At 43.5% G+C, this 24,665-nt stretch overlaps 1 protein-coding gene across 1 annotated transcript in view; it reads right to left on the reverse strand.

The window, feature by feature from the left end:
- Nucleotides 1-1,964: 1,964 nt before the first annotated feature.
- LOC140076143 (3-hydroxyisobutyryl-CoA hydrolase, mitochondrial-like) overlaps nt 1,965-24,665 on the reverse strand; it is a 222,309-nt gene continuing 199,608 nt past the window's right edge. Inside the window, exons 7-8 of the mRNA XM_072122650.1 lie at nt 21,298-21,331; nt 1,965-2,199 (exon numbers count right to left, since the gene is read on the reverse strand). Coding sequence (XP_071978751.1) covers nt 2,084-2,199; nt 21,298-21,331 — 150 coding nt within the window. The 3' untranslated portion in view covers nt 1,965-2,083. The remainder of the gene's footprint in view (nt 2,200-21,297; nt 21,332-24,665) is intronic.

The following is a 24,665-nucleotide window of genomic DNA, read 5'->3' on the forward strand; positions in this document are numbered from 1 at the left end:
ACACGAGTCAATGTATACTTAAAAAAAATAAACTTATATACTCACCCTCCGGTGGCCCCGATGCATAGCGCTGCTCCCCCGATGTCCGCGCGCCTCGTCTTCAGCCATCCGCGCCCGTCTTCTGTCTTCTGCAGGGCGTCAGCAGCGTTGCGTCATACTAGGCGCCGGCCGGGGGAAGAACGATGGTGGCGCCCTGCAGAAGAAAGAAGACAGGCGCGGATGCCTGAAGACGAGCCGCGCGGACATCGGGGGATCAGCGCTACGCATCGGGGCCACTGGAGGGTATATAAGTTTTTTTGTTTTTTTTTAATGCTGGGCTCGCTGTATACTACTGGGGGCAAGCTGTATACTACTGGGGGCAGGCTGTATACTACTGGGGGCAGGCTGTATTCTACTGGGGGTAGGCTGTATACTACTGGGGGCAGGCTGTATACTACTGGGGGCAAGCTGTATACTACTGGGGGCAGGCTGTATACTACTGGGGGCAGGCTGTATGCTACTGGGGGCAAGCTGTATACTACTGGGGTAGGCTGTATACTACTGGGGGCAAGATGGCTATATACTGGGGGGGGGGGGGTCTGTGACCAATGCATTTCCCACCCTCGGCTTATACTCGAGTCAATTGGTTTTCCCATTTTTTTGGTGGTAAAATTAGGGGCCTCGGCTTATACTCGGGTCGGCTTATACTCGAGTATATACGGTACCAAGGTAACTGTTTCCAAACTACAGTAGAATGGTGAGCTGATTTTAAATCTCTTTTTTATTGTCACTTAACTAGAGGTATGTTTTGAGCTTCTAATGTTGAATTGACTATATTTATTCCCTTAACACACTTTAATACCGGGGTCACGAACCTGTGGCTCTTTTGATGTCTGCATCTGGCTCTCGAGTTATAGGTCCTTAAAGAGGTTCCACGAAGATTCTCACATTTCAATCCCCTAGTGATGTTAACACAATAAAGATCATAAGCTCCTTACTTTACAATTTTACTCAGTTTTATTGCTGTTTTAGCTCACATCACACTCTATGGTGCTCAGTGTAAAATTCCAGGGTGTGGGCGGGGCCTCTCTAGCAGACACATTATGACCCATCTAGTTTTGTGGGGTGACAATGTGGTTAGATTATCAGAGTACAAGGTGTATATTCACTTTCATCTGGCTAATGACATTGCACTGACACATAGAGAGATGAGACAGATCAGAGATGCATGAGATCCATTAGGTGCCTATTACAGAGTCAGCACTGCTACATCTCTATTCTCTGTCTCACAGACATCCCCCAACTTCCCCCGATCACTTATCTCCTTGTAGCTTGTAGTATGCAGCTTGTCTCTCCTCAGAATCTCCTGCCAGGAAGTGAATCAGTGTATGTGCCAGTGTGAACTCCGTACTAGGACTGCAGGGGGCATGGCTACAGGCACAAGACGCAGAAATCTCATCTGCTGCACGATCTCACACAAAAATCCAAGATGGCTGCCGACCCTAAGCCAGAAGTTACAGGGTCAGATCTACATGCAACTGTAATTGTGTACAGCAGGACTGATAAAGTCAAGTTGGACTTATATCTGTGAAATGCTGCATTTTTGTTAATAACAGTGAATTAGAGAATGTGTTATTTTGAAGTGCTGAGTACATATAAGAAACTTGTCTTCGTGGGAATACCCCTTTAATGACAGGACCTTTTTTGTTTTTAAGTTTTCATTTTTCACGCCCTACCTTCAAAAATCTATAACTTTTTTACTTTTCCATGTAAGGAGCTGTGTGGGGAATTGTTTTACTGCAATGCAAATTGCACTTCATAGTGATGGTATGATGGTATTTAATATTCCATGCCATGTACTGGGAAGCGGGAAAAAAAATCCGAATTTGCACCATTTTGTTGTGGGTTTGGATTTTACAGCTTTCACATAGCGGCCCAAATGATACGTGTTCATTATTCTTTGGGTCAGTATGATCACGGAGATACCAAATGTATATAGGTTTTATAATGAATAAAATAAACACACAATTTAATCACATGTCACTTAGTTATCAAACTCCAAGAGCAACACAATGATTAAAAAAACATTATTGATGTAATCAGATTACAATATTAGGTCTCTGCCGCCAAGAGATGCAAAACAACTATCCAGATATTTGTCAGTTACTTCTTTTAACTCTTCTGGCTTCCACTTTGGATTCTGATCTTTGTCAATCAGCACTGCAAGTTAAACACAAGAAAAGCTAATTACTTTACATAACAGTATGATGGCAAATATTTTACATTAACTTTCTAAATACAGGCGGTCCCCTACTTAAGAACACCTGACTTACAGACATCCCCTAGTTACAAACAGACCTCTGGATATTGGTAATTTACTGTACTTAAGCGATAGGCTACAATGAGTAGCTATAACAGTTATCCCTGGTGTCTGTAATGAAGCTTTAGTGTTAATACTGGTTCTTATGACAACCCAATATTTTAAAATTCAAGTGTCACAGAGACCAAAAAAATTCTGGCTGGGGTTACAATTATAAAATATACAGTTCCAACTTACATACAAACTCAACTTAAGAACAAACCTACAGAACCTAACTTGTATGTATCCTGGGGACTGCCTGTATAAAATTAACCTCTTAAGAACAAGGCTAATTTCCACTGTAAACTCTATTTTTTCAATTATAACATGTCACTTTACACAGTAATGACTTTAGAAATCTCCCCAAAAAGTTGTGAGATTTTTATACATTATGTTTGTGGTGGAATTTGTTTTGTATTTATTTAAAAAAATGTGAATTTTACTAAATATTTTTTTAATATTTTTTAATATTTTTTAAGAAATAAAGATTTCTTAAAAGGAAATGTACCATATGATTTCCACAATGTTGTGAATAAAAATATATATATTTATTAGGAGCTCTGGTCCTTTAGTTTCTTTATAAAAAAAAAGCCAGGTAAAATAGAGGAGGGAGAGAGATTGCAGGCCACTTGTGATAGAAATCCAAGAACAATCTGAATCCTTACGACATACACCACAGATCATAACCTTATCAGATCCATCCTTCAAAAACATTGGAGCATTCTACTCAGGCATCCCCATCTAGAAACAGAACTCCCTAAAAATCAAATGTTAACCTTCAGGAGAGAGCCCCTACTCTAAAAACAATTCTGGCCCCCTCGAAGCTTAAAACTATAAACCCAAAACAAACACAGACGCACTAGCAACGGGCACCCTTCAATATGTAGGACGCACTAGCCAGTCCTTAAGAGAAGGCATGAACACACATACAAAATTAAAGCAGGCTATTCATTACAGAGCGTCTCCCGACACTTTAAAACCCACCACAACCCACCACCCCAGACGGGGACTTTTTACACCAAACGTGGGTAAAAAACTGATCATGGGTATGTGCAATATACTTCCTTACACATCATGTATTTAGACATGTAATAATGCTATTGGGTATGTGCAATATGCTCTCGTGCACTACTATGCAACAGGACTAGACCTAAGTATGTGCCTCTGTTCACAGGCAACACAGTAAGCAGTGCAATTTTGGAGGACGGTATCTGGGAATCATATATTTTGTGCACTTTTAAGCACTTGACATTTTCTTGACTAAATTGCAATAACAGTATCGCGGACTACGCACTACGCACTACGCACTTTCTAAGCCGTTTCAAATGTCTTGTACATCAATTTCGATATTTTAGAATGAAGTAGTCCCATGCATCACCTTGTATCATCTGGTTGTATTTTTGTAGTGTCCTTGTTTCTTTCATTTAGATCAACCTGTCATTAGTTTTTAAATGTCTGTTTATTATGTACCACTTCAATAAAGATGTATTGCTACAAATAAGTCGTGCAAATTGGCTTTTGTGTTCTTTAGATAGGTTCTGTATATATTCATAGCCGTACCGTAATGCTAGATTTGGAGCGCACTATATAGGTAGAGTGTACGTACAGCTTAGCTGGGTTTATTTTATTGAGATTGTTTGTAATATTAAACCAACACTAACCCTATCCCACTAACATTATTTATGTCTTCTACCATATGTATGCAGCTGCACTATTAGTGTTGACCCACCACAATAACCTTGACCTATTGACACTTATCCACATAGAGCAGATCCCGAAATCACATCCAGTTATAACAGAAAATAGATAATGTACAAAATTACAATTTATATAAATAAATAAAATTATATATGTATTTGGAAGGTGATGAATTAGATCCTAGATCTGAAATATACCAAATTGAATAATAAATGAAAAATGGTTATTGAAGGATGGGGGATGTGGAATGAGTTATTCAAAAGGAGATGATAATGGTGGTGGTGGAGTGGTGGTTTTAAACTTTTTTTATATGGTTTCGTTTAGACTATTAGGGCTGAGGGTGTTCAATCTGAATATCCAGAAGTTTTCTCGACGTGTGAGTGATTGTGAATTATTCATGTAACTCTTTAACATGTTTTCACCAGGGATATGATTTTTTTTGGGGGGGGGTTAAACCCAATTTCAGTCAATTGTTATTACGTTGAGAGATGAATTATTAATATTGGAGACTTCAATCCAAGGGTATCACATGTTGTGGAATGTACTTAAAGTACCTTGTCTCAGGGCAAAAGTTTTTTCCAGTAAACAATGTAGGTTTATAGTGGCATAAAATTCTGGAATTGATAGGGAATTTGGTGACTTCCAGGATCTTGCAATCAATAACTTAGCTGTCTGTAGTATGTGGCCTGTTAATTTCCTGGAATTTGTAGGGATCCTGTTGATACCTAGACATAGTAATGCTAATGCCGGGTCTAGCCATATTGGTTTTTTATTACAGGAAGATATCATTTCTCCTATTCTTTTCCAAAAGAGTTTAATTACACGACATTCCCAAAAAATATGTGCTAGTGTACCTCTGTGGCCGCAGTTTCTCTAGCATCTGTCTGAAGATCCTGGGTTATATACAGGCCAGATGTGCAGGTGTATCTGGATAAGACTTTCTGGTGGACTTCAGTAAGATTACAACATTTAGAAGCTTTTGAGGCCCAATAGTTAGCCTCTTTCTATTGTAACATGGTAAATTCTTGCCCTAGATCCTTTTCCCAGTTTGTTATATGTGCCATCTTGGCTACACCTCCCCCTTCTACTAATAGGTCATAAATGGATCTGGTGTTTTGTAGTAGGGAGATTCTTGGATTGTATAGTAGATTAAATAGGGATATAGGGAGTTTGGTCTTCTCTATCTTGTGGAGAATAAGTGTCTCTCTTAAAATTGATAGTTGTTTGTCCATCTTCCCTGGGAGCATAAATTTTTCTTTGATTTCCTCAACTGATAGTATCTGGTCTTTTTGTAGAAATTCTTGTATGTCTGTTATCCCTCTGTCTATGAATGGTTTGGAGTGAAATTTGGGGTTCAGGTACTCAAGGACTTGTATATGAATGTTTTGTATGAATTTGGTTTCCTGATTTTAACATGCTGTGAGTATATTTTTCCATGCCTTAACCGAGGAGTTTAGCGTTGGAGTTTTTGGATAAGGGAGATTTGTATGTATGGTGTGAGCGACTGTAAGGTGATTTAGAGGACGTTTTTATTTAGATCCTTTTCTATTTCTGGCCAACTTGATGAAGCTGAATATGTCCACCATCTTTTTTCTTGTTGAAGCAAGAAGGTTGTATGGTAATTATATAAATTGGGGACCCCTATACCCCCTAATTTCTTATGTGAATATAGGATTTTTGCAGATACTCTTGGTTTTTTGTTTCCCCATATAAACTTTAGCATTTTGTCTTTGGAGTCTATTTATCAAGAATTTTGGGATTGAAATTGCAATTGTTCTAAAAAAAAATATAATATTTTAGGTAATATCATCATTTTATAAATGATGATTTTCCCCATCCAAGATAATGATATTTTACACATATTATCTAATTCTGTCTGTAATGAATTTGTCAATTCCATTAAATTAGTTGCTGCCATCTTGTTTATGGGGTTAGTTATTTTGATCCCTAAATAAGTAACTGAGTTATTTTCCCATTTAAAAGGCAATTTGTTGTTGGAGTGAGGATGAAATATTACATCCCAAAATGAGAGATTTATCAGTATTAATCTTGTAGTGGGAAACCTTTCCAAATTCTTCTAATAGGCTTGTAATATTCCTAAGTGAATTTAGAGGGTTAGATATTGTTAAAATAATGTCGTCTGCAAAGAGACCAATTTTGAGGCCGGCAGGGATCCCAGAAATGAGAGGATTCATTTTTATTAATTCTGCTAGAGGTTCTATTATTAATGTAAATATTAGTGGTGATAAGGGGCAACCCTGTCGGGTTCCATTTGTCGTTTTGAAGGTGTTTGATAGAGTGTTGTTAATTAAGACTGCAGCTGATGGAGAGGAGTATAAAGCTTTTATTGCACTCGAAATTTTATTCATTGTCTCAAATGCAAAGTTCCAGTTTATCCTGTCGAATGCCTTCTCTGCTCCTCACTTTGGATCCGAGAGGACTCAACCTTGATTATTCTCCAGGTTCCATCTGGAGCTTGTCTGCCCTTTGTAAAACCCACTTGGTCGGTATGCACCAATGTGGGAAGAACTTCTAAAAGTCTCATGGCTATTAATTTTGAATAAATTTTTGTGTCACAGTTTAGCAGCGAAATAGGGCGGAAGTTTGTTGGTGATGTAGGGGATTTGCCTGGTTTGGGAATTGTCACAATTGTTGCCCAAAGCATTTCAGATGGGAGAATTCCTTTATCAGCGGCTAAGTTAAACGCAGGAACCATATAGGGAATTAAGATTTTATGGAATAGCTTATAGTATTTGTTTGCTTTTTGTTTTTTGGAGGATCATATTACTTTGCGTACTTCTTCTTCAGTAAACTGGGAGTTTATAGAGGAAAGTTGTGTTTCTGTTAAAGATGGTAGCTGAACTTTATCTAGAAACTTCTTGATTGTTTCTACCGAAGGTTGTAGGATGTAGGGTCATCTTTTAGATTGTATAGGCTTGCATAAAATTTGCTGAAGCAATTTGCTATTTGATCTGGGTGAGTAATTTTAATATTAGGATTGTCCGCTGTAGTTAAGAAGGGAATGTTAGATTTTCTTTGTTGTTTTTTGACCTTCCTCCACATTAGTCTACTAGGTTTGTAATTTGAAATATAATGTGTAATTTTCCACGCAGTCATTTGTTTACCATGCTCTGCCATGAGGAGGTTGTGTAAAGAGTGTCTCAGAGAGAATAGTTTCTCATGAAGGAAAGATGAAGGATTATTTTGCATTAGTTTTTCTGTTGTTGCAATATCAGAAAGGGTATCTTTTAATTTTGCATTCTTTTGTTTGTTATATCGGATCTCTGGTTGTCTTAGGCGCCCTCTTATAAAGATTTTGTGTGCTTCCCATAAGCTCAGCGGGTCCAGGTCTGGAGTGTCATTTAGTTTAAATCCCTCAATCAACGCTTCTTCTATTATTTTGCGATGGGATGGAAGGTTCATTAGAAAGGTGTTATTTCTCCATTGTCTAAAGGTGACTGATCAAGGGTGTAATTGGAGCTCAAGAAAAATTGGGGCATGATCTGACCAAGATGTCGTGCCTATTGTAGCCGATTTTGTGATAGTTAGTAATGATCTAGTTACTAGGAAGAGATCTATTCTAGAAAATGTCCTATGCCTAGAAGAGTAGTAGGTGTATTCTCTCGAAGCAACATTGAGACATGTAAAGGTATCAAAGAGATGTTCATTTTGTAGCCACTTGCCTATCGAGGGAGTTGATCTAATTCTACCAGCTGTACTGTCAAGTAAATTGTTCGGTAGAATATTAAAGTCTCCACACATAACTAAACGGCCCTTTTGGACCTTTCTTATTTTCCTCAAGAGTTTCTTTAAAAATCTTAATTGTGACGTATTAGGGGCATAAAGGTTAACCAGTGTGAGCAGAACATTCTGTAACTCACATACTAAAATTATGTATCTCCCTCTTGTGTCTGTGTGCACCTCTATTTCTTTAAAGGATACACTCAAATGGCTATACTCCTGCGTGTTGTTTCTTTTTTTTTTTAAATCAGATTGATCTTTATTTATTTTTACATTTTAAGGCAAACAGTACAGCGCCAACAATACCCCCATTGGGGGAAACAAAAGAAAAACCCAACCCCCACCCCCCCCTCCTCACCCCCTCTTGGTTCCGGCCCCCGAAAGCTTCACCTTCAGCAATTCTGGGATGGACCTTGTCTACCCAATGTTATTACTTATAATAAGTTGAGCAATGCCCCAGCCCTTCAGCACCTTCCCAGACCAACAAAATCATTCATACCCCGACATTCATACCCCCCACGCTAATCCTACCTCTCAGCAATGCTTGTGACGCCAACCCCGGTGTATCCAACCACTCACTCCACAATTTCTCAAATTTCTCCGGTTCCCCCCTTTTTTGGAATACCGCCCGTTCGTTTAGCAACAGCCCATTCGCTTTTGTAAGGAATTCCGCCTCAGTGGGCAAAACAGGCTGTATCCAGTGGGCAGCAATAGTCTTCCGCGCGACCAACCGCCGTTTTACATCTCTTAGTCAACTGCACCCCCTCCATGCATCCCAACACACACAGCAGTATGTTCCTAGGCAAATGTGTAGAGAAAACCTTATCAATAAGATCCAACACTCCTGACCAAAAGGATGACAGATGTGTGCAGGTCCACAATATGTGAGCCATATCTGCGTGAGCTTCCCCACACGGGATTTTTACACACGGTGTAAAATATAGATTTGAGATAGTCTACCCGATTCACTAATGGACATAGATGGGATCTCCTCCAGTATCCCCTCCCATTGCTCATCCGTGATATTACCTACGAACCTTTCCCACTTCTGCCCAACCCTAAGGGGGTAGCTGTCTAAAAATTTATCCAATAAGAGATGGTACACCAAGGATATCAATCCTGGTAGATAATCAGCATTGGCCACACATCGAATAATTGGATCCTTCCTGATTTCTAAGGGAGTTAGTCGCTTTTGTGCGTCAAATGCATGGCAGACCTCCTTATTGTATAGCCATCTGCTGGAAGCTTATCTAAAGAATTTCCCTCTTAATTTAAAGCAAAAATGGGACGTGGATTTAGGTCCTATCTCAGACGACCAATGGGAGGGAATTTTATCATCGGTTCCCCAGGTGTCCACGTCTGAAGCTCTAAGAATCTCGCATGTCTACCTCATTCACAGGGTGTATAGAACTCCTGTTATTTTAATGTTTGTTAAAAATTGAAAATGTTCAATAAAAATTTATTTGATTAAAAAAAAAAATGCATGGCGGACCTGCAGATACCTGTAGAAGCTGCTGTGCGGTAAGGATAGCTCCTCCTGCAGTTGCTGAAATGGTTTAATGCTACCTTCCTCACATAGTTGGGACAGTTTAACCAGGCCCACCGAGACCCAATACTCGTTATCCTCCATTTTAGCAAATTCCCAGAGCGTCCCATTATGCCAATAAGGGGGTATATTCTGTAAAGCCTGTAACCCCTCTAATCTGCTTCACTTTCCCCCATAGGGTGTAAATAAGCTTCATTGTCGAAAGCGAATCAGTTTCCCGGCGGAAGCCCCCCTCATCCAAGGTCATGAGTAACCTCGTAGTACCTAAATAGTAGCTAACCATCCCTGCTGAGACCCCTACCATTCTGTCAGCCCCCCACCCCCGTAGGTGTTGGAGCTGCGGATTGGGGAGGGCTAATCCCCCGTTCGTCTTCGAGTGCTGCAGAGTTTCCAACCTGATGCGAGGGTGTTTCCGCCCCCACACCAAGTCTCTTATTAGGGCATTTATCCTGTGAAACCTATTAAGGGGTAGCCATATCGGGGCATTATGCAGGACGTACAGCAGCTGGGGCATCACCACCATCTTTACAAGGTTCAGGCGGCCTATTACCGTCAAGGGAAGCTTACACCAAGCTGCTATCTTGGTTCTTATCTTAGTAAGAAGTGGCGTCAAGTTAAGTTCTTCAAAGTCCCATACGCATGGAGAGACCTCTATCCCCAAATATCTAAATCTAGAAACCACTGGTATGACCTCCCAAAGATATTGCCATTCCACGCTATCAAAGGCCTCAGCGGCATCTAGTGTTAAAACTGCTCTCTGACCCATGTTATCTGCGGGGATCTGTAGGCTGAGTAGCAATCTCCGGATATTGATAGAGGTCGATTTCTGGGGCATAAAACCCGTCTGGTCGGAATGAATAACGGAGGGGATGACACGTATTAATCGACTGGATAAGGTCTTGGCTAGTATCTTCACATCAGTGGATAACAAGGAAATGGGCCTATGTGACTCCGGTACCTGAGAGTCCTTCCCTTCCTTAGGTATTACCACAATAATGGCTTCCTGCATCAACCGGGGTAAGTCCCCTTTCTCAAAGGATTCCTCAAAAACCTTTAGTAGCTTAGGCAGCAAGATTCCCCCAAATTTTTTGTATAGCTCCGTTGGCATCCCGTCCACCCCTGGGGCCTTGTCGTTGGCCATTGCCTGCGTTGCCTCTTCTATCTCCTCTCCTCTCTGCCGATAGTTGAGGTAAGGAGAGTTTAGTCAAAAAATTCTCAATATCTCTATCTGACGCCTGCGTCCTTGTTGTGTACAGGTCTGCGTAAAAGGTCTGCAAGACATCTAGAATACTTTCAACATCAGTGCACACGACCCCGTTTGGCGCCTTAAGTTTGCCCCTTGCTGCGCCTTCGAGATGACCGATAGAAAGTGGCCTACTTTCTCCCCTTCCTCAAAAAATCTTTGTTTCATAAACATACGCTTTCGAGCCGCCACCTCTAACAAGTGTGTGTTAAGTACCTCCTGAGCTTGTCGCAGTCTGTCTTTGGTCAGGTCAGTAGGGTTTTCAATAAAGTCCGCTTCTGCCCTACGCATTTCCAAGTGCATAGCCTCATCTAATGCCCGAGTCCTAGATTTGGTAACACTCACATATTTCATAAGAACCCCCCTCAAAAAGATTTTCATAGTCTCCAATGTCCATCGCTGCGAGTCACAGTCTACATGCGCCTCAAAGAACTGAGTAAGGTCGCCCGGAACATTACTAGTCAACAGAAGTTGAGTCAACAAAAAGGGATTAATCCTCCACAATCTCATAGAGGTATGAAGTTCCCCGGGTGTGGTAAAGGAGATTAACATAGGGGAGTGATCAGACAATGTCCTCTGGAGGTACTGGATGTCCGTCACTTGAAGTAACATTCCCGAATCCCCAGCGCCAGGTCAATCCTAGAGAGACTAGCATAGGTAGAGGAACAGCAGGAGTATTGTCTAGAGCACGGGTATCGGACCCACCATAGGTCTATCATACTCACCTCCGAGATCAGAGTACCAAAGGGAGTCACCCCTACCGCCCTACCATCTGTCAGCAGTCTATGTCTGTCCAGGCCTTCATAATGGACATTGTTGAAATCTCCCACCACCAAATAGGGTATCCCTGGATGATTAGCAATATATGCCAACACCAAAGTACATACCACATTCGAGTATGGAGGGGGGATGTATACTGTAATAAGCAGAAAGGAGAATGTACCAACGTTACATTTCAGACAAATATATCTCCCCTCCGTATCCACTGCTTTATCAACACATTCCAAAGGTATATTCTTATGCACCAGAATGCTCACCCCCCTTGCGGAAGGGAATAGACAGCATGGTAGGCATTCCCTATCCAGGGCTTATTCATCAAATGGATATGATCCTCAGACAAATGTGTCTCCTGAAGACAATGGGGCAGATTTATCAAGTGTCTGAAAGTCAGAATATTTCTAGTTGCCCCTGGCAACCAATCACAGCTCAGCTTTAAAATATTCATGAGCACTGGTAAAATGAAAGCTGAGCTGTGATTGGTTGCCATGGGCAACTGGAAATATTCTGACTTTCAGACAGCTTGATAAATCTGCCCCAATATATGGCAGGCTGTTGTCTAAGCAGGTACTGAAAGACCCCCATACGCTTGGTTGCATCAGACAAGCCTCTCACATTCCAACTACTTTCACATTCATCGCCATCTATCCTTACATACATACCAAAGTTGCAGCCGCCCTTTCCCACCACACACCGACATATCATCCATTCGCTTTCTCCCAAGGCCGGAACCAGACCCTCCCCCCACTCCCCCCCCCCCACATCAAAAACATGTACCACAAGTGACTCCTAATACATCTCCATCCACCTGAGCCCTTGTTGGGGCTATGCGTATACCTACGATATACCCTCTGAGCATGCACTGCATTTTTCTCATACATAACCATCTTGGATTCAGTACTACTCATCAGGTGCATCTCCCACCCACCTCCCCCCTATTTCCACCAAATAATGGAGGGAAGACAGGATCTTTCTACCCTTAACAAAACTATCCGGATCACTACTTTTACTCCAGAACCATTGAAAATAACACTGTATAATAAACATAAAATGTAGAAAAACTGCCCCTTCTGCGGATATCTTATCAGGAGCACCGTGCAAAAACAGCCACAGGTGCATTAGGGCAACATATCAGAAACTCTTATCTTAAAGGTCTCTATAACAGAGGTCGATCAGTCCCCCTCCTCCAGTACACGATTCTGCAGTTGGCCTTCATGTTGGTCTAGCCATTGCAGGGCTGTTTTAGGATCCTCAAAAAAGTGGGTAGTCCCCAATGCCACCACTCGCAACTTGGCTGGGAATATCATAGAGTAGGGGACATTCACGGCTCATAACCTGCGCTTTATGTCCAAGAACTTGGCTCTTCTGCGCTGCACATCTTGAGAGTAGTCCGGAAACAGAGAAATTTTAGCCCCGTTGATGGTGAGGTCAGGATTATCCCGGGTCTTACGCAGAATAGTATCCCTGTCTCTGAAGTGTAAAATCTTTGCCAACATTGGTCTAGGTGGGCGACCTGGTGGTAGTGGTCTTGTGGGGACCCTGAGGGCCCTCTCGATGGCAAACAATGGAGATGGCGTCTCTTTCCCAAATTTCTGAAGCAGCCACTGCTCAATAAAGGTTGTGGGATCTTGGCCCTCTTCTTTCTTGGGTACATTATTTCTGCGTGCCCTATACATTATTTCTGCGTGTCCTATTCTCTAGGTCATCCGTCTTATCCCAAAGAGCGCCAATCTCATCCTTTGCCCTTCTGGAAGCTTTTTTGCATTTCGCCATATCATCCTCAAGATCTGAGGTTCTCTGCGCTACCTTAGTAGAGTGTTCAGATATTCTATGCACTTCATGGCGCAAAATGGAGAGGTCTTCCCGCATGCCCCCCACTTGTTGTGTGAGAGAGCTAATGCCTGTATTACAGCGGGCCACCGCCTTCAGAACATCAGCATTAGTGGGCTCAGCTTCCTGTGAGGAGACTTTAGTCGGCCTGGGTGTCTGAGTAAGTGTCCGGTTACCCACCTCCATATCAGAGAGCTCATCCTCTGACAAGTTCGGGTGAACTCCAACCGAGCCAGCCGTCCGCTGCCATGAGTCATCAGGAGGACCCGATCGGTTCTCTCCCGTCTGCCTGGCAAAGCAACCCAGCAAGTCCGCGATGTTCTTCTGCCGGCGGGAAGATGCGGGAGTAGACGCGGAGATGCCCGCTTGAAAATCAGGGCCGCGGGAAGTTTTAGCACTGCGGGTGCCTTTAGAAGGCATTTTCTAAAGTTCAGCCGGTGTCTAAGCGTACCAGAGGATGTCAGCAGCAGGATCCTTGGTTCTGGAGCCAAATCTTAGGCAACCACCGGATAAAAGCAGGATAACTGGTGGGAGCTCTCCCTATGCTCGTCTTACTGCATGCTCCGTCAGGCCACGCCTGCGTGTTGTTTCTTAGCATTTGCGGTATAAATATGTGGGAAAACTTAGGTTGTTTGTCTTGCAAGAAATGTGTCTCTTGTAGACATAAAATTTCTGAGTTTGAGTTTAGAGCTTCTTTCCATAATGATGACCTCTTAAATGAAGAATTGAGGCCCTTGGTGTTGAGATAAAAAATTTGTCATTTTGACTGAATATAAAGTTCCAGGTATGTCCTGGTGAAGTGGTAAATTAGGTTTTGTTACCTTAAGTTTTAGTAGTTAAGTTAGTAGCTGGAATTCTAGGTCTAGGTCAGCGGCCCTCACCTGTCCTCAACCAGGCTCTGTCCTGTTCCTTTCCCGCAGCCAGAGAGCTACTAGGTGGTCTGGGCTCAGCGCTATTGAGCGAGGACGAAGTGTTTGAGGACAGTCAGCAGCTGCTTTGCAGTGAAGAGGTGGGGCAGACTTCCGTTGCTTCCTGCAGTAGGCAGACTGTGCATACTGACACCGGTGAGGAGAGTAGCTGTGATCGAGAAACGCAAATTGACGATGATGTAGCCGATCACACTTGGGAGCCGGGTGTAGCAGGGGATTCATCATCGTCGGGCGAAGAGAGTGTCAGCTTGCGGAGCAGGCAGCAGGTCGCTACTGTGGCTGTGAGTCAGCAGGGTGGCAGCAGTGGGAGGACGGGAGCCAAATGTCCGCGGGGTACAAATCCCGATTCGCAGGCCCAAATAAGCAGTGGCACAGGGGCTCAGCGAGGCAGTGGTAGCAGCCGCTCAGTGCAGAGTGTTGGCGGTAAAATTACCACCTCAGCGGTGTGGCAGTTTTTTGTAAAGACACCAGAGGAGCCGAGCGTGGGTATATGTCGTATCTGCGGGGAGAAAGTGAAACGTGGCCAGGGAGCTAACCTTGGCACCACGGCCCTGCGCCAACACATGCAGCATCACCATCCAATGGCCTGGGAGAAACAGGTGTCAGATGCAGTCCATCGTGCAGGCGCAGAAACAGCAGCAGCACCTAGTGGCACACATGCTGTTTCAGCAAGTCAAGGCTCCAGCACCTCTGCCGAAGGGAGCTGTTTGTCTTTGACATCATCTCCCGGTCCAGATGCTCCTGCTCCTCGCTACACATGGCGCCAGCAGTCGTTGAGCGAGGCGATTACAAAAAGACAACTCTATGCGTCCAGACATCCTAAGGTGCAGATTAGAAGTTGACCGAGCTCTTGTCGAATTTCATGGTACTGCAGTCTCTCCCTTTCCAAGTCGTGGACTCTGCAACCTTCAGAGAACTAATGGCTTGTGCCGAACCAAGGTTGAGTGTTCCAAGCCGAAATTTTTTTTACAAAAAGGCTGTGCCAGCCCTTCACCGATATGTACAACAGAAGGTGGGCCAGTCCTTGAGCTTATCAGTTTCTTCCAAGGTGCATGACAGCGCAGACGTGTGGAGCTGTAATTATGGTCAGGGCCAGTATATGTCCTTTACGGCCAACTGGGTGAATGTGCTTCCCGCCCAGCCACACCAACAACTTCCACAAGAGACGGCGCTTTCTCCTCCACGTTGTCAAACTGTTGCTCCTGCGCCAGTGTCCGCCTCCTCCTTCTCCACCACCACCTCAGCCTCCACAAGTGCTGCTCCATCATACCACATGTGCAGGGCACAGCGGTGTCACACAGTTCTACACCTGGTTTGCCTGGGCGAACGAAGTCACACAAGGGAGGAACTGCTCCACGTCATGCAAGAAGAAATCTATGTGTGACTTTCTACACGACAACTTAAAATTGGAACCATGGTGACAGACAATGGAAGGAACATGGTGTCTGCGCTGGATAGAGGAGGGATGGTCCATGCGCCCTACATGACGCACGTGTTCAATCTGGTAGTCAACAAGTTCCTGAAGTCTTACACCCATCTGCAAGACATTCTAAAAATGGCCAGGACACTGTGCACACACTTAAGCCATTCTTACAAAGCCAAGCACACCCTCCTCGAGTTGCAGCACCAGAACGCCCTACCCCAACAGTCTGATATGCGATGTTTCCACCCGTTGGAATTCCAGCCTCCATATGTTGGACCGCCTGTATGAACAGAGAAAAGCCATTAATGATTTTTTGATGATGCAAGCAGACCGTAGTACTCCCCTGTGTAACTTTGATGTCAGCCACTGGCAACTCATGCGTGACACCTGCCGTTTGCTCAGGCCTTTTTGAAGAGGCCACGTTATTTGTCAGTCCCCAGGACTGCGGGATGAATAAGGTCATTCCACTGCTTCATGTCCTGGAACTCATGCTGCAAAATCTGTGTAGTCAGGGCACTGGAGAAGTGAAGACTACATCTCATGGCCACATGAGTCCGGTGGGGGCTGAACTGGAGAAGGAGGAGGACATTGGAGCACAAGCAGAGTCTGGTGCAATTTGTGGTTTTTCTACTCAGGTGACAGGAGAGGAGGAGCAGGAGCATCCGGAGTTGGTAGAAGACGAGGCAGATGACCCAGAAGCACCGTGGCAGTATACTGTGGATATGGAGACCGGGAGTCCCTCAGAGTCACTTGCGCAGATGGCCCGCAGCATGCTGCTTTGCCTAACTAGTGACAGCCAAAAAGTCAACATCTGGCATTGGGATGACTTGGCTCTCCACCCTCTTGGACCCTCGCTACTATAGAGAAACACTGAGCACACAGTTGGCCGCTGCCTATGTGCGCCATTGTCCATCCTCTGTCAGGTCTGACCGGGGGATTCCTGGCAGTCATTGCTGACATACTACTACCACTGCTGCTGTGGGGAGCTGGGGGGGTAGAGCAGTAGCCGTTCCATCAACAGTCGCTTAAGTCTGGATTCCTTAATGAGCAATTTCCTTCACCCGCCTAGTGAGGAGGGTAGCTGCCACCAGCAGCAGCAGGACATGAAGCAGACCCTGAACCAGCAGGTGGTGGCCTACTTGGACAGCACTTTACCACCTGAGGTAGAGGATCCCATGGACTACTGGGCAGCCAAACTTGATGCGTGGCCGCAGTAGAGAAGCTGTCCTGCCCGGCCAGTAGTGTGGCATCAGAGCGGGTGTTCAGTGCGGCAGGGGCCATCATTACCCCCAGGAGAACCCGCTTGTCCACCCGTAATGTGAAGAGACTGCCCTTTGTCAAGATGAATCAGGCTTGGATCGGCCAGGATTTCAACTCACCAATGCCTAATGCATCAGATTAGATCAGCCATGATGCCTCCTCCAAACGTTGAGAAATGAGTCGGAGTTCTAACTACCTGCCTCAGCTACTATTCTGATGCTGCCACCCGCCTGATGCCACACATCTGCTGCTAGTTGCACCATCTGCCTCCTACCATCTTTACCAGGGACTGGAATTGTCCGCCACCTCCACACTATATCATGGTGCCACTCTGCAGGCTCCTGCTGCTTCTGATGCCTCCTTCACACTATATCATTGTGCCACTCTCCGGGTCCTGTTGCTGCTGCTTTTGATGCCCCTTCACACTATATCATTGTGCCACTCTGCGGGCTCCTGCTGCTTCTGATGCCGCCTTCACACTATATCATTGTGCCACTCTGCGGGCTCCAGCTGCTGCTGCTTCTGATGCCACCTTCACACTATATGATTGTGCCACTCTGCGGGCTCCTGCTGCTGCTGCTTCTGATGCCACCAACACACTATACCATTGTGCCACTCTGCAGGCTCCTGCTGCTTCTGATGCCACCAACACACTATATTATTGTGCCACTCTGTGGGCTCCTCCTGCTGCTGCTACTGATGCCACCTTCACACTATATCATTGTGCCACTCTGCGGGCTCCTGCTGCTGCTGCTTTTGATGCCACCAACACACTATATCATTGTGCCACTCTGCGGGCTCCTGCTGCTGCTACTGATGCCACCAACGCACTATATCATTGTGCCACTCTGCAGGCTCCTGCTGCTTCTGATGCCACATTCACACTATATCATTGTGCCACTCTGCAGGCACCTGCTGCTTCTGATGCCACCTTCACACTATATCATTGTGCCATTCTGTGGCTTTCCCTGTTGCTGCCACCATGTTGCTGACACCTGTGGAGTCCTGCTGCTGCTTCTTCTGTCGCCACCTCCACACTCTTATCATTGTGCCACTTTGTGGCCTCCTGTTGCTACTGCTGCTGATGCCACCTCCACACTATATAATTGTGCCACTCTGTGGCTTTCCCTGTTAATGCCACTATTATGCTGCCACCTGTGGGATCCTGCTGCTGCCTCCATGTTGCTGCTTCTGCTGCCGCCACCTCCACACTGTTATCATTGTGCCACTTTGTGGCCTACCATGTTTCCGCCACCTCCATAATTTGTCATTGTGCCACTTTGCAGCCTACTCATGCTGCTGCCAACTGACCGCTGTCTCCCTGGAACACCCTGTAATTTCCATAATGCTGTTTTCACCCTCCATCACTCTATGACGTTGCCACTATGTTTGGTTTTCCCCTTCACTTCATCTGTCAGAAGGATGAAAAGCTTCAGGATTGATAGCCAAAAGCAGGAGTCGATACAGAACACAGAGGACATGCAAGTATCCCGTTTGCTGCTCATCTCTATTCTGGATCAACTCCTGTTTGTTTTTGGCTTTAGCAATACTGATGGATTATTGACCGATTGAAAGAGGACACTGAGGCGTGAAAAGAATGATCAGTGACGTCAATGCAAAATTACGGCCGACATCCTCTGCACTCTTTTGGGGGGCTTTCCACATGTATCCGCGTTTAACAGAACAGGTTCTGTCGTAATCTATGGAATCATCTGATGTCAGTGTAAAAAGAGTGCACTCTTTGATGTTATAGTGGGATCTTGGCCCTCAGCTCGGTCCTTTGAGCTGGCACAGACGTTACCTTGTCAGGCTGCATTCCCGCTTCGCTTATTTGGGGAAGTTGGCCTATGTAAGTGCACATGGAAGTGAAGAGTGAAGCGATTCTAAGAGCCGCGGCTGTCATGTGCGTGTCATACTAAAACACAGCATTGTTTGAAAACCAAACCACGCTCCCTATGCATATTTAAGCATGGCACAACATTCTACAACACACTACAGGCTCTCTGTATGCCTGTTTTTTAACTTGATTCGTTTTGATTCGATTCGTTTTTTTCTAAAAATTTGGCAAATCGGGCCGAAACGAATTTTAACAAATTCGCCCATCTCTAATCAGGACTATGCACGCAAACATCATTTAACACAGCTGGTAATAGATTAATGCTAGGATTAAGCAGATAATCAGACAGTGCTGTTATGCTCCACTTCACTGTACACAAAACATCTGCGCTGGTCTAATGCCAGTGTAACGTCCGTGCCTAAACGTCACACTATCCGCAGTTGGCGGAATAGGTGGTGTTGATTTGTGTGTGAACTGGGGCTTGGATTAACTGAGCCACACCCTGCTCCTTGCATTTTAGCCCTGCCCAGCAAGGGTTACTAGCCTGATTGACAGTTCCTCCAGTGTGCTGCTGGAGCGTTTCTGGGAACTGCATAAATACCTGCCTATTCCCATCATACCTTGCTGGTTATTTTAAGTCCTGTCTTATCTGTGTATCTAGTTCTAGTCTGACCAGTGTATCTAGTGCTCTTGCTATCTTGTTTGGTATTCAGTGTTTTGATTCCTATTTTGTACCTTTGCCTCCATCTTGGTTTTGACCCGGTTTGTTTGACTCAGCTTGTCTGTCTGTATCTGTTGTCTGTCCCTCAGTATCGTTTATCTCCTAGTGTGACCCCACCTTCCTGTCTGTCTTGTGTCGGTTTCTGTTACCAGTGTGAACTTTGACCTATATCTGTATTCCGGTTACTTGTCCGCCCCACCATCCAGCAGCTGCCAGACGAAATAGGTTTTCCTGTCATCTTGTAGGGTCACTCAGGGACCATCACATAGGTTGCACCTCCGCAGAACAGTTGTGAATAAATTGGTCCATGGTGTTCAGGTCACCCATTTCTTCTAGGGTTGTCATTCCCCATCCTCTGGACCACTGTTTCACCAGGTTCAGCAATTTCCTGGCAAACTCTGGCAGTCCAGAAATGTTCTATGTATACCTCTAGAGTGAGGTTAAAATGCTGCATCAGAGCCTTTTTGATATCTTTATAATCGTGCTTAAGTCTAAATCACCTTTAATGCTTTGCCTTTAAGTCCAGGGTAAGGTATCTGGTCCATTCAGCAGGTGGCAGTTGAAATTGCCTGCAGACCCTGTCAAATCCTTGCAGAAAGACATCATTCTCCAGGACAGAACCCAAAAGAAACTCTGTCCATGGACTCACTCTGTAATGATGGTGAAGCTCTTTGCTCTTGTTGGAGCCGTATCTGGGCCATCCGCAGATCATTCTTTCGCTCTGCTTTGTGTTCTTGTACAAACAGCTGTATCCTCAGATTAGGATCACAGTTACTGATTTGCTGGAGAAGAAGAGAAAGAAGTGTCCATACTGCTGGTGCCATCATGCCCAACCGGTTGCTGAGAGACCTCTTCTATCTGTTCCTCTGAGACTGTATGTCCTTGGTCCGGTTCTGCAAAAGCATGGGGCTGCACATAAAACGCCACCAGTGTTTGCATTATCTCACCCTTGCTCTGGCCCGTTGGTATTAGCCCTCTCTCTGCACAGAAAGCCAGCAGATCAGTCTTGCATTGGTTTCTGTACACCTCTTAGCCATCTTAGCAGTGGTCTAACTAAGTAAACAAAAGATAGAAAAGAAAAGAGGGGGAGGGGAACTGTTTTGCACATATGTATATTCACTGACCAGTATGAATGTACTGAGTCTCTTGCTTGTGGACTATAGTATTTGGAATAATCCTTAAGTGAAAGGGTTAATTGCTTAAGCCAAACACTTAAAGCCTTAACAGTGTAATAAAAAAAAAATTAAACCCAATCCCACCGCTATTCCATAACCCACTGTATGCCTATAGAATGAAATACGTTGCTTGGGGGCTCTTTTCCCCTGAATGGAATGGAGAGGAGTGTACATCGGCAGCAGCCAGCGATTGACAGCTGTCAATGAACAGGGGTGTTTCCCCAGTGTGGACAGTGACATCACCTAGTCCCCCTTCCTGCCAAGGGACGTGTATGCTCAGCGAGGATGTGAGGAGGGATGCAATACACTGCATCTGCTCCTCATAGCCATCCATATGTCACTTCTCCATGCTGCATATGTCTCTCTATCCTGCATTTTCTTACTGACAGGATGTATAGTGGTCAGACGGAGGCAAAAACTATGCCTCCGTCTGCCATTATTTGTCAATGTATACACTAAGCATATACATCAGTTCCCTTCCTGACTTAATTGTAAAAAGGAAAACTGCAGTTTGGTACTGTGCAGCAATGAAATAAAATAAAACGGTTCAACACCCTGTAGAAGCTCATTTGAATAAAAGGTGAATTTGCTGTAAATTAAAGGTAATGGTAATGGTAAAGGGTCCAACACAAGGCTGGTCTTACTTGTGAGTTTCCATGTGGTAGATTCCCTTTAACGCTTAAAATGTTTTCTGCTCATCAGTTATAATAAATTAAGTCGTAACATTTACTTTGAAAACAATTTGAGAATACATATTATTTTGCCAGAAGCCAACTTACTTGCTCTTACGCCTTCATAGAAATCATGCCCACTCTGAAAAAGGAAAACAAAATCATGTATGTTTAATATGACATTAGCACATTAACATGCATTTTCTTTTATATATTTTTCTTTGACGTACAATTGTTAAGTATAAAAACAGTTGCCTAACTCTGCACTAATCAAAAATAGGCTATTCTCTAATTTACTATAATTAGTAGAGATAAGCGAGCATAAAATACAAGTATTTTGCCTGCTCGAGAACAAGCTTTCACTTAAAGTGTAACCGTCATTTCAAAAAACTTTTGATATGTTGTAGGGCAGATAATTTTAAGCACTTTTGCAATTGAATTAGTTACCCGAATCTTGCTTCTCATATGTCTGTTACTATGGTCATTCCATCTTCATAAAGAAGACTATGGAACTGGAGACATCCTCTCCCCCTGCAATCAGCTGATCACCTCATGTCTCCCTGCACACAGCTGTTACCTCATGTGTCACTGCCCCAGCACTCAGCCATGTGCAGGGAGAAGACCTCACTAATAAAGTGACCAAACACCTAAACACATATCTCTCCTCAGCTTCCCCTACACCTGTATACTGTATAAGGGCTCATTCACAAATTTGCGGCCGCATGTACGCCCCCATAGACGGCAATAGCGGCACGGCGGGTATCCGGTGCCACAAACGGCATACCGCCGTGTGCTAGAGGTGAGGAGGAGGTGTCCCCTCCTCCCTCCATAGGAAATAGCAGCACACGGCTGCACGGCCGCTGAAAGATAGAGCATGCATACCGCGTGTGAATGTACCCTAACAAATAATCCACAATGACAGAAACTGCAGCCCCCACTCCCCCCATCACCTCACACACACAGGAAATGGCAGGAGACTCTCTCCAAGCTGTGCCATCATGTGCTGTGCTTGAGTGTTACTAAGGTGGTAGACAGACATGGATACATACATAGATAGATATGATATAGATAGGATATACATAGATAGATAGATAAGTAGATAGGAGATAAATAGATCTTAGGCTACATTCACACGACCGTATGATTTCTCCAGTCCTGTATTTACGGGCTGTATGAGCCCGTATATACGTGACGTTTTTCATCCATATGCAGCACGTATTTAGACTTCTAGGGCATACAGAACTGAAATACGGGAGAAAATAGGACATGCTCTATATTTTTATACGGCCAGTATACGGTACGGTACACTCCAGTGTCAAAAACGCCAATATAAATGGTTGGACGTATTGTCCATTGAAATGAATGTGGCCGTATGTAACCCATAAAAAAACGTTACGTATACGGCCATTTTCATACGTCCATGTGAATGTAGCCTTAGATAGATATGAGAGATAGATAGATATTACATAGATAGCTCTGGTCTCATTGGTCAGCAGGCACTTGTGATGAGATGACAGGAGGCAGGCTCCGCCCTCCATCTTGCTGATTATAGTTTTTTGAGAGCTGGAAGCCATGGTTGCTATGGGCCAAAAAAGGTACTAAATGAGGAACGAGACGGAAAATACTTTGAGGAATGATTCCTATGGACAACTGGAGCAGAATTATGTATTTTAGTTTTTTTTTTCCTCATAATGACGGGTACACTTTAACCGAAGCCACTTTTCACCTTCCTGACACGGCCCATTTTTTCAAATCTGGTTATAACTTTGGAATGCTTTAACGTTCAGATATTGGGTGGAAATTTGGAAAAATTCTCAATTTTCGAAATTCAAAAAGTTCTACTTTTTCCACACATGAGTCATAACACCAGAAAACGTAATAACTAACATTAACCAAATGTCTACTTTATACCTCCGTGGTTTTTTATACATACTATTATTTTTTTAAGCTGTTATGGGGCTTTGAACGTTAGGTGCAATTTTTCACATTTTCATAAAAAAAGAAAAATCCTGCTATTGAGGGACCTGCTCAGGTTTGAAGTCACTTTGAGAGGCCTAAATAAAAGTAAAACCCCATAAATTATAGAAACTACACTCCTCAACGTACGTAAAACAACTTTTATGAAGTTTGTTAACCCTTTAATTGGTTTACAGGGGTTAAAACAAAATTGGATGCAATTTTGAAATTAATTTTCTTTTTACTAAACTAATGTGTTTTTCATAAAATGAACAAATTCTTAGTGGAAAAAATATCAAAACACTCCACAAAATTTGATACCCAATCTCTCCCGTGTATAATAATACCCCATATGTGGTGGTAACCTGCTGTATGGGCACACGCCAGGGCATTGAGGGGGGAGCTGCGCCGTTCAGAGCAGATTATGCATTGTCACTTTATAATGGCTATACAATCTTTATTTTTTTGGCAATTTGGACATATAAGGGCTTATTTTTTGCCACATGAGATGCACTTTACAAATACTTCATTTTAGTGGGTCTGTAGCTTTTTGATGACATTTTATTAACTCTTTAATGTTTAATGTATGGAGGAAAAGAAAATTGTCAATTTTGGGGTTTTTTTTTGTATATTTTGGGGGTCGTACACTAAAAATACTATAATATTTTTATTTTATAGATCACTACGATTACGGTGATACCTCATTTATATAGTTTTTTTATATATTTTACAATTTTACAGGAAAAAAACGAATTTAAAGAAAATCTCATTTGTTTTTGCATCGCCATCTTTTCGGAGATATAACTTTAATATTCTTTGGTTGACAGAGCTAGTTTAGGGCTTATTTTTTACGTGTTGAGTTGTCCTTTTCAGTGGTACCATTTTGGTGCACATAACTTTTTTTTTATCACTTTTTGGAACATTTATGTGAAGGGATTTTATGAAAATGTACATTTTTGGCGAGTTTTTCGCGTTTTGCGATCGGAGCAGCGGGGGTTTCCGATTCCAGCTAAATGCCCCTGACTCGCGGGTGTTAGAGGCAGGTATCAGCTATAATATATAGCAGACACCCGCAGCTTCTGGTGCCGGCTCCGTTCAGGAAATTACGGCAATCCACACGGTAATCCAGTTGGATCCCTTTATCACGTACATTTTCAATTATTTATATTATATTATTGCTATAATTATAGTATTTAAAGATACCGCATTTATTGTAATATGTTTTATGTAAAAATTTCCCTATAAAATGTCTTTTTAATCGATGTCATCAGTTCTCGATTCATCATCCTGCACGGGATTCCCCGCCCGGGGTGGCCAACGAGCCCAAACACTGTTATATTTGTCATATACGTTTTAGACATGTAACACAACTGATGAAGGACCCGGTCCAGGTCCGAAACGCATCTTGTTCGTTTTAAGTCTTTTATATGTATATATTTTAAACATTAAATTACTCTTGGAACGCATTGCGCTGGGTCTTCTATTGGATCCACGGGACAGTCCACTGGTTCTCCAGGAAT

Source organism: Engystomops pustulosus, chromosome 8, assembly GCF_040894005.1.
Source record: "Engystomops pustulosus chromosome 8, aEngPut4.maternal, whole genome shotgun sequence".
Classification (NCBI taxonomy): Eukaryota; Metazoa; Chordata; class Amphibia; order Anura; family Leptodactylidae; genus Engystomops; species Engystomops pustulosus.